The sequence below is a fragment of the Pleurodeles waltl genome, chromosome 8 (assembly GCF_031143425.1).
Source record: "Pleurodeles waltl isolate 20211129_DDA chromosome 8, aPleWal1.hap1.20221129, whole genome shotgun sequence".
Classification (NCBI taxonomy): Eukaryota; Metazoa; Chordata; class Amphibia; order Caudata; family Salamandridae; genus Pleurodeles; species Pleurodeles waltl.
The window spans coordinates 698901362-698915203 of NC_090447.1; the positions used below are offsets into that span (position 1 = coordinate 698901362).

Here is a 13842-nt window from a genome sequence, read left to right on the forward strand (position 1 = left end):
GCTCCTTGCGACCATGAGCTGAGCGATTTGGCTTCCAGTTTCTGGATACCCCTAGCTCCGTCCTCCCCCTCTGTGACTGAGGAGAGCCCTTCCAGTGTTTCAAATGTGGTGTTCAAATCGCCTGCAATTATTACTGAGGCTTCTTCTGAGTGCTCTGAGAGGTGACAGGCTAGCAACTTCAATGAGGGTGATTCTCAATTCTTAGGAGTAGATCAATTATAAACATTAAACATTTTAACCCTACACCCCTTTGGCCCCCTAATGCTTAAACCCAAAATATCTTTGCTGTTTATGTCCAATTTTTCTGACTCTAACATCAGGAATGATTTTCACCCATGTCAACAACCCTTTGTAAGGCCGACCTGCTCGAGAGGATACAGTCTCTATGCTTTATTTTGTATACCCTTGCCTGAAAAAAAATCTCTAGAGCCCATATCTCTTGAAAGACAACTATCTCAAAAGCGTCAATAAAAGCATCCCAGTCTGGATCTGCAATTTTAGTTCTAATGCCCCTACGTTCCAGGAGAGAAGCTTAACAAAAGCAGGTCTAGAATTCCCTGCACTTGTTGGAGCAGTCATAACTTTAATGCTGTGGATTGGAGCAGGATCTTCAGAGAATAGTTCAGCAATTGGATGAACAACATCAGGATCTGAGCTAGAATAAGACGACCTCTCATTAGCTATAGATGTAACAGCGAAAGGGTCGCAGCCTGAAGGTTCGCAGCTGGTACCAAGGACTGAGTGTTAGAGGGCACACAGGTAAGGGTAAATATGCTTGTAGGGCCACAACCAGTTGCCCCCTTCCATTTAGTCCCTTTAATCATTCAACCTTGTCCAGGCTGGGCTTCTGATAAAGCTTGGTGATGTTTGTGATCTCCTTCCTAGATGAAGTTCCTTGTGAATCAGTGTCTTCCCCAGATGTACTGAGGCCTTAGGTCGAAATCTGTCATGAAGGCGGAATGGCGGGTGGGCATGATGAAAAAGCTGTAGTAAAGCCTGGAGTGCTAATACATTGGATTGATTGCCCTCTTGGGGATAGGAGCCAGAGCAAGAGACTTCATGATTAGTTTGATTGAGTTCCAGTTCTCACATGGATGTGGTAATTGTTGAGCAGTAATGATGTCTGAATGAATAATTTGAAAAACACTGTCTTTGAAATCTAATCCAGTAGGAGACTTTGTTCACCAAAGACTATCTGGACTCCTGATGTGCAGAAGTAAGTCTTAGGACATTGGTCATATAAAATAGAGCATAATTACTTTGCTGGGATATTGGACAGGGCCTGTGTGGTAGACCATAATGGAAGGTTTTCCATTCACGTTCCAGTGTGCGATGATTCAGTCTGTCAGAACATAAATTGTTATTGGTGACATGATAATTTAAAGGCTCGAAATGTCCTGGATAGCCACCGTAATTTCCCCGGTTGGACGAATACACTCTGGGTAAGCCTAGTGGGGCAGGGTGTTCAACCTGAACTCCCCTCCTCTAATGGCTGCTGTACCAGAGCAATCTAATGGACTGGCCAATTGGGCTGTATGTAATTGTGTAGGCAGTGGATGGTAGATCCCTTGGTTAGACATGTACCCTGTGGTTAGTACCCATACCCTCTGGTTAATATATGTGCAGGGAGAGTGATTGTCTCTACTCGACCACCACAAAGGTTCAACAGAGCACCATGATACCAGCACAGGCCAGTCTGAGATTCTTCTGGTGGAATATATACTGCTAGGCAGTGTGAGAAGCGGCCTCCATGGCAGGGGCATTTACACCACAGTCCTTGCCTTGCTGCTGAATATTACTTGGACCAGCTACTTGGGGCTTAGCTTCAGAATGTCTTCAGTTCTAAAATGTCCTTCCTTAATGATTCAATTAATAAAATTATATCCCCCAGGCTGTTAGCCAGTTTGCTAATATATTGAAGCCCAACAGTTTGTGACAACTGGGGAGATTGCTCACAGGTTAGCTCAGACAGCGGGGCAAAGTGGTTGGAACAAGAGGAGTCAATTCATGTCTTTTTTTCTCATGTCACATGCCATACATTGTACAAGTCTTATATACATGTGTATTTTTATATATATATATATATATATATATATATATATATGTATGATTTATGCACACAGAGGAGTTATGCTGCTGAGGTTGTAGAGTCAAAAATAAACAAACCATACCAGAAAACCATTGAACACACATCGGTCTTATATCTATTCTAATTGTGGGTGGAGGTCTTTCATTATACAAGTGATAGTTGAGCTATAGGGATGTCTTTCAAGGCCCGTACTAGTTGGTATCAACAAGGCTGTCATCAACCCAAAGCTGAGTTACTGTCTGTAGAAACAAGGGAGGGTTCTCTTATGGTGCCTGATCGGACAGGGCAGTCCAAAAATAGTTGAATCACCTCACTCCATAAGTCAGATAAGAGATTCAGCCATACCTCTGTTTTCCATCTTAGGTATGGATTTCCATGTCCTGGCAATTGGTTTTCTAGCAAGCTAGTGCATGGTCCAGCAGTATGTTGCCAGCTTTTTTAGACTGCAGACTTTGAAAAGCTCCCAAGCAAACAATTCTCTGGTGTTCCCTCAAGTTCCATATCCAAGCTCTTTCCTAGGTTTGTGAAGATATTCTGCCAGTAGGCCTGTGGGCCAGGGCAGCTCCAAGCATATGCATAAAACAGCAGATTGTATATATGCTCGTGGTTGAATAGTAGGACAAAATCATACAACAGTTCAAACAATGAAACCATAAATCAATCATTGGTATCATATTTAATTTCTCAAACTAATATTATTGATTTATTCGTCAACAAAAAGCTCTGACCAAAACTTTCACAAATTTATGAACATACACACACTTCAATAAACATATATCAATACCCTAATCAACATATAAAAACATAAATCAACGTATATAAGGTGCTTCACAACTCTCCCTTATTCAAAATAATGTGGTTCTGTACTGATTGTCAAATTAATCCACATTCCAGAGATGGTTGCCTAATTTATCACATCTCTGATATTTTTATTTACAAACATTCCTTTAACAGAGATGTTGTCCAAACTCCTCAAAGGTTTAGCCAATTTTATTGGCAACCTTTCAATAAGACAAGTCGACGCGTTTCGGCCCTTTCTCTTTTAGGCCTCCTCAGGACTACTGGAGAGGTAAGTACCTTATCCAGAATACTTATAAAAATCTTCTTTTAAGTATGGATAAGTGCTTGTTGTATTGAAAATTCTCATATCTTTCGCCACTTTAGTGATTTTTTGATTCACTGTGTGGTTTTTAAATTCTGTAATAGTTTGTTCACGCTTTCTAAAAGTTGTTTTGCATCCTGTATCGTCTTATCATTAGCGATTTCCTGTTCCAATTCTTCAATTTCTTTCAATTCAGCTTCACTGATCTACAATTGATAAAATTGAAAAGCTTAAACAATTGAAAAAGAAGAATGTTCGAACCCAATTACATGCACAGGTATTATTAGAACACTTAAAGAATAATACAATACCAGTTGGATTGCAAGTAAAGAATTGGAAGAACTGGTGATTTTTTATTTTTGATAAAACATATTTGTCCCAATTTAGTGGAGTAGGGACTAAGTGCTCTAAGGATTGGTTAGCACTTTCAATAGAAACAGCACTTAGAATCAGTGAAGGTGAATTGACAGAAATTGAAGAATTGGAACATGAAATCGCTAATGATAAGACGATACAGGATGCAAAACAACTTTTAGAAAGTGTGAACAAAACTATTACTGAATTTAAAAACCACACAGTGAATCAAAAAATCACTAAAGTGGCAAAAGATATTAGAAATTGCAATACAACAAGCACTTATCCATACTTAAAAGAAGATTTTTATAAGTATTCTGGATAAGGTACTTACCCCTCCAGTAGTCCTGTGGAGGCCTATAAGAGAAAGGGCCGAAACGCATTGACTTGTCTTTTTGAGAGGTTGCCAATAAAATTGACTAAACCTTTGAGGAGTTTGGACAACATCTCTGTTAAAGGAATTTGTGTAAATAAAAATATCAGAGATGTGATAAATTAGGCAACCATCCCTGGAATGTGGATTAATGTGACAATCAGTACAGAACCACATTATTTTGAATAAGGGAGAGTTGTGAAGCACTTTATATACGTTGATTTATGTTTTTATATGTTGATTAGGGTATTGATATATATTGATTGAAGTATGTGTATGTTCATAGATTTGTGAAATGTTTGGCCAGACCTTTTTGTTGACGAATAAATCAATATAATGAATTTGAGAAATTAAATATGATACCAATGATTGATTTATGGTTTCATTGTTTGAAATGTGTTGTATGATTTTTTCCTACTATTTGACCACGAGCATATATGCAATTCTGTATTATACCCAGGTATAGTAGGGTTATTTGGGTAGACCCCCTTTGTTTATGCTGAAAAAGCAGATTGAGCAGAGCATCTGGGACAAAGTCTTCGGTCGTCCCCGTATATGCCGCCTATTTTCTTGGGGATGAGATATGCTTGATACAGGAAATTAAACTGGGTATTTCTTAAACATAGTGTTGAGGGATACCTTTTGTATATACTTTAATACCCTTTCCTCTTATTCCCTGCCTTCTGAAGTGTGATCAAGGTCTTCTTTCCATCTATTTCTCTTCTTCAGTGGACCTACCCTCACCATTTGTGCGAATGCTCTATACAGACATGCAGTCATCTGTCCCCCATTTTTCATGGCCAAAAGCAGGTGTAGGACTGCATCTTGTGGGGGCTCTCCCACTTTCAGATCCCATAATTGTGTGAATGGGTGTATGAGTGCCCCATTTGTCAAGAACTGACTAGGACCAGGCCAGAGTCCTGTAACAGCTGCTGCAGGGTCATGACTACCCCATTCAGATATATGTCCCCCACCGTAAGGAGAACAAGCCCTGTCCATTTCGCCAGATGGCGGGTTTTAAAAATTGAGGGATTATACCTCACTCCCACAAACCCACATGAGGTATAGCAGAAGCGTATCTGCATCACTGCTCTTTCTGTTTGGTAAACCTCCCCCAGCATTTCCAGGCTAGGGTGATTAAAATTGGCTTTTTCTACAGTGGTGTTGCCCCCTTCAGCATGAGGGCTATCAGGGCTTCCTGATAACATGAGATAGTCCCTTCCAATATGCCCCATTTCTGATGTTCCACCAGTGCCCAATCCACTGCAACGCATGACACTATGTAATATAGCTCTAAATCAGGAACCCCGAGGCCCCCCAAGGTAATCGGGTACTTAGGCATGTCTAGGGCAGCCCTCTTTCTTTCACTGTGCCACATCAGTTCTCGCACCATGGAGTCAAAATGCTGAAACCATTCCCTTGGTAGCCATACCAGTAGGTTGACAAATAAATAGAGCAGCCTGGGCAACAGCATTATTTTCATGAGGGATACTCGCGCCACAATTGGGAGCTGTAATTATCTCCAGAATGTCACAAGCCTTTGAGAGCTCAAACAGCAGCCACTAAATTTCAGTCCCTCAAGTCAGCTGGGGAGTGGTATATGTTCACCCCTAAGTACTTAAAGATATGAGGGGACTACTTCATTCCCAAAATAGCCATATTGTGTGCCTGACCACCCCCTTCCACCAACCCCCGGTGTTATGGGAAGAGTTGTGTTTTGGATTAATTTGCTTTCAGGCCGGAGATGCCTTCAAAATGTCTAAGTAGCAGTTGAGTTAGTGTCAGGTTCTCCTTTCTTAGTGTAAAATAGGATGTTGTAAGTGTATAAGGACATTACACGCATATTGTCCTACAGAGGTATACCTCTGTCCCTACGCTCAGCTCTAGCCACCTTTGCCAAAGGTTATGTTGCATGGTGCATTGTAGGAGGAAGAGCGGGCAGCCCTGCCACGTGCCAGGTTTACCAGCTAAGTAGACCCTCAGTTCCCGTCAAGGTGACAAAGAACTTGGTTACACTGGAGAATTTGGTGTGGGAGATAGTGCATCTGATCATTCCTTCAAGGTGAATGTGGGTGGCCCCTCCACAGGCAAAGATCTTGGCTTTAGGGTGCAGGGATGCATATTGTGCATGTGTCGTCACTTCTGTTATGTCACAAGATGGATTGCTAAGGTATGGTTCAACAGTTTGGCACCACTTTTTGATGTGTTTTTAAAAAATCAGTAATTCTTCCGTCAAAGAAACAATCACATGAGAGCTGTATAATTGTGCAACTGTGCCCAGTAGAGTTTCTAGTATTGTAGAGGAGCTTATAAACATATTTTCCTTTGTGAACTTTCTAGGTTACCAGTGCTGCCATCACTACTGTAAGTCAACTTTTGGAAGCACCAGCAAACCAATTTGAGAGACGTTTGACAGAAAGGTAATATAAATATTTTAATCACTTGGATGAACATTTCTACTTGGAATATCCAGTAAGAGCGGACTTTATGTATGGATACAAATATCAAATGATTGTATGTCTAGCTGCAGATTCCTCAAATTTAGAATATCACCAGGTGTCAGACTTGATCTGGAAATTGTCTCCATAGTGCCTGGGCTCAAAGTACAAATCCAAGTCATGAGAAGGGTGTGTCAACATACACCTAAAATCAACTTGGGACAGTCAAGTGAAGTTTTACATTGCTGAACATCAGAAGAAGTCATGTACCTTGAGGAAGTCCAGCTCCAAGTCGAGGGCAAAGCCTGGCTCTCACTTTTGTGGCCAGTCTCAAGATAGAGCCTCTTTGCAGTTACAATTGTTAGAGAAGTCAAGGTGTTAGTCATAGAGGAAATACAAGGAGGTGAAGCAGACTTGATCCCATCCCACCACTCTCTAATGAAAGAGAAGATGCAAGGGTGTCAAGGTGCCACTTTGCTTTGCTTCTTATCTCTGTTTGAGGAGCTGAATCTGAAATTGATCCCAATGTTCTGCGAGTTTCAAGGTCCTTTGTTGAAATTTCAGCAAGTCGAGGTTTTTAAGGCGGCTGTGCTGCACCTTTTTTCTGCTCTTCTGGCTCCTTCTGGCACGCCTTCAGGACACACGGAAATGCAGGGGCCTCCAGTTGAGTTACTGGTTCAGTGCCATCTGAGCCCCTAGGACACACCTCGGGTTCCACATCGTCTTTGGGGTCGACTTACATTCTCGCTCCAAGACCTGCACTGGTCCTTCTTTCATCAACATCAATACTGATGTCGTGGGGGCAGGGTGATACTGCACCAACGCTGATATCTGACCTCTAACCAAATTCGTCTTGACCTTGATCGAGCTTGCACTCCAAGTCCGTTCAAGGACACCTGGTCTCTGTACTCCCTGATTTGGACAACAGACAGCACTACCGCAGTGCTATCCTCAGAGGCTCATCTGTTTGGTTCTGATTCTGATCAACGTTTATCTCCTAGAGATGATAGTCGTGATGTAGGGGATGATTTACCCCAGCATTTTGATGATGACAGTTTATATATGGCCCTCCAAGAGGGCAGTGGGGTTTATACTTCTCCTAACTAGTGGGGGTAGTCCCCCATTGGGCCCCCAATTGAATAGACAGTTTTCTTTGCTGTAGTAATTTGACTGCTGCTGAAGTCCTGGTCCTACAGCTGCCTTCTGTTGTGAATAAAGAGAATTTTCTTATGAGAGTCCTATGGCCTGAGCTGACTTCCTCTGAGCTCGTACTCCTATTCAACAAAGCTCGTTTTTATAATAAAACAGCTGATGTTCTGAGAAAATGTCCCCATGTAAGGATGTGTATGTTGTTATGAATTTTGGGGATGCAGTGTACCACTTTGCTGGTACCCCTATCTCTTTGCAGCTTTGAGGAAAGCACAAAGTGAAAAGAATGTCTTGCTAAGAAACACAATGCTTTCCTAGGCCAAAGAACAACTAGGTAAGAAAAATAAAACCGCACCACAAACGTAACTAATTCAGAAATAATACAAATAAAGTGGGATAAAATGTAACGGGGATAAAGGGCACAAACTGCAGACCTACTTGCTAAAATAATGTGCCTAGAGATATTACTAAAATGGCTATACAGGACTCCCTCATGGACATGATCTGCAAGATCTTGCTGGGGGTTCCAGAAGAATTTAGGGCCTCCCTGGCTCAGCCTCTTCAGGATAGTCAGGATGCTACCAAAAACATTGTTCGTGTTGGTCCAGTCATGCCTGATTTCTGGGGTCGAGCAGCTGACACAGTGCGTTGCTTCACTGCCATTGCGTTTTTTGATTAACATGCCAAAGTCTCCCCTGACTCCGTCCCAGCAGAATACATTCATAGGAGCTGGGTATGGTGCCATTCAGGTCCTTCCCTTCCATCACAACCATGCCAGGACATTTAGGTAGTGATCCAGAAGTTTCAGCCTCAGAGAAGTAATGAGGCTTTCTAGGCTGTTGGCCTCCTGCATTCTGTATATCGACTATGTCAGGTGGCATATGTGGGTTCTGCAATGGAATTTGAAGTCTCATTTGGCCCAGCACCAAGAAAAATTGCTGGATTCCATCAAGGTTTCAGATGAGACTGCAAGAGATCTGCAGTGGTGGCTGCTCAAATGCAGTTGGACCAGCAGCAGACTCCCTTCCCTGCCTCACCTAGAGCTGGTGGTGATGATGGATGTGTCACTGCTGGGTTGGAGAGATCATCCGGAGTGAGGGGGGGATCAGTGGAATTTGGTCTCCGGTGGAAACCTGGCTCCATATCAGTCTATTGGAGTTGCAGGCCATTAGCTTGGCACAGCAGGCCTTCCTGCCATCCATAAAAGGGAATCTAGTGCTGGTTCTTGAGGACAGCACACCGCCATGTGGTACTGCAACACGCAGAATGGAGTAGGGACCTGAAGTTGTTTGGGATGTCAGGGCATCTCTGTGATTGTGAACTACCTGGTGGTATCTTTAAACACCAGCGTGAACAAGGTCAGCTGGTGGCACCTGGCGAATCATGAATGACGGTTTCACGGTTTCACCCTGAGGTGGAACAGGGAATTTTTAAGCAGTGGTGAGAACTGTGGCTGGATCTTTTCACAACCATCAAGAAAGCTCCACACCTGAGGGGTGAGAAGAGTGAAGCAAGAAACTGATGTTGGCGCATTGAGGTGATGCTTGTATGCAGCTCTGTCACTCCCAGGGTGGAACAAAGCCAACCCACAGCTGCACAGCACTACCCAGAGGTATGTGAAATGGGAGCACTGCTAAGAAATCCTCTGGATCCAGTCTGGCACCTGGGGATACTTTAATGGTGAAAAATCTGCGGTGACATTGAACTTCCTCCAGAAACAGCATGGAAGAAGCATTAAAAGATGGCTATCATGCCTACTAATGTAACTGAAGAATTATGAAGATGACTGTACCAGGAAATAAAGAAATGGATGCAGACAGAGTCAAAGAAGCTTCTGATCCATCAGGGAGGCATAAATGTGATTTATTTATTTTTTCTTTGAGGTCCCAGTTTAATCCTAAGTGTACCGTACACCAGTGATGGCTGGTGACATTTGAAAGTGGAGGGGTGTAAAAGTTGTGGGTGAATGTTGTGCAGGGAGCACGCAAAGCACACGAGCCTGACCATCATTAAGAGGGTTCGAGGGGCGTTCTCCCCGGGAAAATGTTGCAAAAAGAGTGAGCAAATGGTGCATTTTAAGGCAAATTTGAAAAAGCAGGAAGGTTTATAAGACATTGTGAAAGCATGGACTTCAAATATTTAAACATGCTGCACTTAACTATGCCACTAGTACATATATATCACATGGTCTTTATAAGAACCTGTCTAAAGTGTATGAAGAAAATCTCAGTTATGGTACCAGTAAAAACGTAATAAAATGATGTAGCTGCTCTGCAACAGCAGTGTGTCAAAACCGTGCAGATCTTTCCTTTTTCCACACAGTGAATCAATGCACAGTTCAGCACATTTCTAGACAATATATCTATCATAATTAACTAGCATTTCCATGATGCTACAATCTTTCTACATTTACGTGGTTCTTGCCAGTGTAACTCACAGAGCCTTGATATTCATGCTCTACTGTGGCCTTCAAAGCGCGTAGACGGATATTGGAAATAGTTACTCCATATACTAATGGAGACTCCATGTGCCTTTGTAGATTAAATGTAAAACACACTGACTGCTGCATCCTCAGAGCATCCAGGTGTCCTGTAGCATGTAGAAGACAGGCTGTGATATATGGGTGCTTTTAGAGTAAATGAAAACACGTTGCTAAAGCAACACACATGGGAAAGACAGTAGCTGGATATGAGATGGGTAATAACGTGAGGGAATATAATAGGGTAAATTCCTGGCATTGAGGAAAATTCTGGACAGGACTGTAAAAAATTCAGGACAAAGGGTCAAAATTCAGGACAAAATTTCAGAATGAAGGGTCAAAATTCAGGACAACAATTCAAGAGGAAACATCAGTTTTATAGACACACCCAAGAGAGACCTTCCCCCATTATGTTATCAGTGCATTTATTTACTCTTTTTAAACATAGCACTATTTATTCATTGTGGACTTTTTGTGATTGCCTCCTGGTACGCTACATTCAGGTGGCACATTACGTCCTTGTTCAGTAGTAAATTAATTCCCTACAGCACTGTGTCAAGGCCATCACCCCTACCCAAATCTATCCAATTTTCCTTAAAGAGAAAGTAACAACAGCATTTTGATTATATTTCTGAACATTTTAAAACCTCTGGGAAACAGATTGAGAAACATTAAGGTAATTAACCTTATGCTAGTTTAAACAAATTGAAGAAAAACATCTGGCTCACCCCAACCACCCATAAACTTTCAACCGAATTTTTTTTTTTAATGAGGCAGGGCATATGGTGTGGGCGACAGTCTCACAACTAATGTCAGGATGGGAGGTACCCACAACTTGCCTGTAGTCTCACAGCACTAGAGTGTATGCCTGGGGCTCTACATTTATCTCAGAACTGGGAGCCCGGGCTACCAATCAAAGATAATAAAAGAGGAGGATGAAATTGACATCAAATGGGATGTTGTTGCTAAGAACCGGATAAATAAAGAAGAGAAGAACAAGGTGGGACAATTCCTAAAATCAGACAAGATTGGTCCACTAATACTATCGAAAGGTATTGGGTACCTGGGGAGTTATCTCTGAAGACAGGAGGGACAAGGAAGAGGCACTGTCAAGTGGCTGAACAAGCAGCATCCACCCATCTTGGCAAACTCTTCAGGTGCAATGGTCCACTGTTCTTGCTTGTGAAGGGTGAGCAAGGCCAGACCCCTTGCAAGGTTGTGTAAGGCTATTGCCTGCTTTGTCCATGTCTTAAAATGGTTTTGAAATTGAGCAAAAGCCAAACTAGTGATCTGGGTTATCCCTAAGTTTCAAGTACACATAGAATCTTCAAAATATTTGGGATGTAAATTGCACAAACAAAATGTAAAAATGTTAAAATACAATTAGTGTTTCTTTAACATATGGCACTGTTTTCCTCTTTATCTACAATTAGACCCCAGATTGAACTAGGAGGCAGTTACCTTTCGATACCTAGTGATTAAAATCTACCATTCTCCCACTGATTTGCAGGATGGAAATCTCTGCAAAGCGTCATGGTCCCTCCGAGCCCAGTTTTCTTTTTGGTCTTCTCTTTTGCTTTCTGTAGTGGGCCACATGGCACTAGTGAAGATGGTGTGGTACCCCGATGATAGTATTATTTTGCAAACCTTCCCCTGCCCGTCCTTCTTTCCTTCTTCAGACATGCCACACGTCTGATTTGGTCGCTGGGGAGCCATCGGGTAGCTCTTTCCACTCTAAAGCTACCCATGTCTGAGGGTGGATTAGGCCTTCTGGACTTAGAACGCTATTGTTCAGCTGCACAGGTCCAATAGGTGGATTGCTGCCTTTCTGGCCGCCCCCTGCATGAGATGGGGTTTATGAGGAAAGACTTTTAAGGAGGCCTTACTGCACTGCTCATTGTCCCCTACTGGCCATTCTATGGATCACCATCTAGAGTTATCATGCACAGCTTTCTCTTGCCTTGCTAGAACCTGTAAGCACACTGACACGAAGAAACCCTGTGCTCCAGCACTACCTTTGCTAAGCTTTCCCACTCGCACAGGATGGCTATGCTCCAACAACTCCATGAGTGGCATGCTGCAGGTATCTTAAAATTGGGGGATTTGTTTCTGGACGGTGAGCCACTAAATTTCCAGACTCTTGTTGCACAATACTTTCTTCACCTCGGTCAACTCCTTACTTACAAGTACCTTAAACAATCATTAAGTGCTCTATTTCATGTCTGCCACCTAGCACTAACACTACATGAGGTGTGACATAGGGACTGGTGACAAATTGACCAATGGGTGTACAGACCTTTCCTGCAACATTGAGACCACTCCTGGTCTTCTTGTCATGCTACCCGGGTGATTGATGTGGCCAAACCTATGCAAGATACAGACTGGACTAAAATACTGGACTTTCCCCATTAAGTATCCCATAGCTGTCACTTTAAGTACATTCATAGGGCTTCCTTGGGAATGCATTCCACCCTTTGCTTGCTACTGGCTTTGTGGTTTGTAATTCACATTTTGTTGCTTTCAATTTGCTGGCTTTGTTTATTTTAGGCTATGTAGCTTGAGTTCGTCCCTTCCCTTGCCCGAACCTTATTTACAGTATCCTTCCAAGTGCTCTCTTTCTGTAAGCAGGCCTGTAAATCTTGTTCTTATCTCTTCAAATTTGCTGTGCATTCAAAGAACAAGGTCAAATGTCAGGCTCTGTCTTCCGTGGGAACTTAGGCCCTCATTTGGACCTTGGCGGTATATACCGCCTACCACCACGGCGACGGCCACCAAAAGACCGTCGCTGCGGCTACCAGCCGTCCGCCGTATTATGACCACAGCTGGATGTCCGCCAGAAGGATGGCCGAAATCCGGATGTGGCCATGGCGGCAGATGGTGGTAAGGTAGCGCTGCTGCCAGCAGCAGCGCCATGCCAGTAGACCGCCACCGGCCGTATTATGAGAATTAATACGGCCTGGCGGTGTTCTGCTGGCGGACGCCGCTGCTGGCAACAGAGCCCTGTCCTGTCTCCTGCCGGAGGACCCCCTGGACACAGGTAAGTGGGTGCTCCGACAGGGAAGGGGGATGTTGTGTGTGTGTGGGGGGGTGTGTATGTCTGTACGTGCGTGTATGCGGGTGTGTGTTGCGTGTTGTTTGTGTGTGCATGTTTGAGGGTGTGAGTGCGTGTATTTTGAGTTGTGTAAATGCATGCCTGTGTGTATGTATGTAAGTGTGTGTGTGGATGTGTGTGTGAATGGAGGTATGCATGCGTGGATGAATGTGGGAATGGGTGTGTGTATGTGTATGTGCGTGTGTGACGGAAGGGGCGTATATGAAGGGGGGTTTGGAGAGGAAGGGGGTGGGGGGACCTGTGGAGTAGGAAGGGGTGGGGAAGACCCCTTTAAGTGACAGGAAAGGGATTCCCTGTCACTGATAGTGCCTACTGCCATGGTTTTCGTGGCAGTAAAGAAGCCACAAAAACCCTGGCGGTAGGTGGGGTCATAATCCCGCAGGTGGGCAAGTGACCACCGCTGGGCTGGAGACTGATGTCTCCAGCCCGGTGGCCGTTACCGCCGTGGCAGTAGGTGTGATACATTGGTGGTTTGACTTCAGCCAAACCGCCAATGTCATAATGTGGCCTGTTGGCAGTACTTTCCTCCATATTACCGCCGACCACCAGGGTCATAATGACGCCCTTAGTGTTTACTTTTCTTTCTCTGACTTCAAAATGAGAGGATTTGTGCAACAATCTTGCTGGATACTGGGGTTAGGAGAGAGTTTTCTATCACATGCCAACATTTAGATAAACTTCAGAATATATCAGTATTAGGAGTACAAATGTAGCACATTTTCATTAATTCTGAACTGTTCTGGAAA

At 43.3% G+C, this 13842-nt stretch overlaps 1 protein-coding gene across 1 annotated transcript in view; it reads left to right on the forward strand.

Annotated features, from left to right (window-relative positions):
• Positions 1 to 13842, forward strand: part of ADGRG7 (adhesion G protein-coupled receptor G7) — a 1214738-nt gene that overhangs the window by 460795 nt on the left and 740101 nt on the right. Inside the window, exon 6 of the mRNA XM_069204827.1 lies at positions 6259 to 6338. Within this exon, the coding sequence (XP_069060928.1) occupies positions 6259 to 6338 (80 nt within the window). The remainder of the gene's footprint in view (positions 1 to 6258; positions 6339 to 13842) is intronic.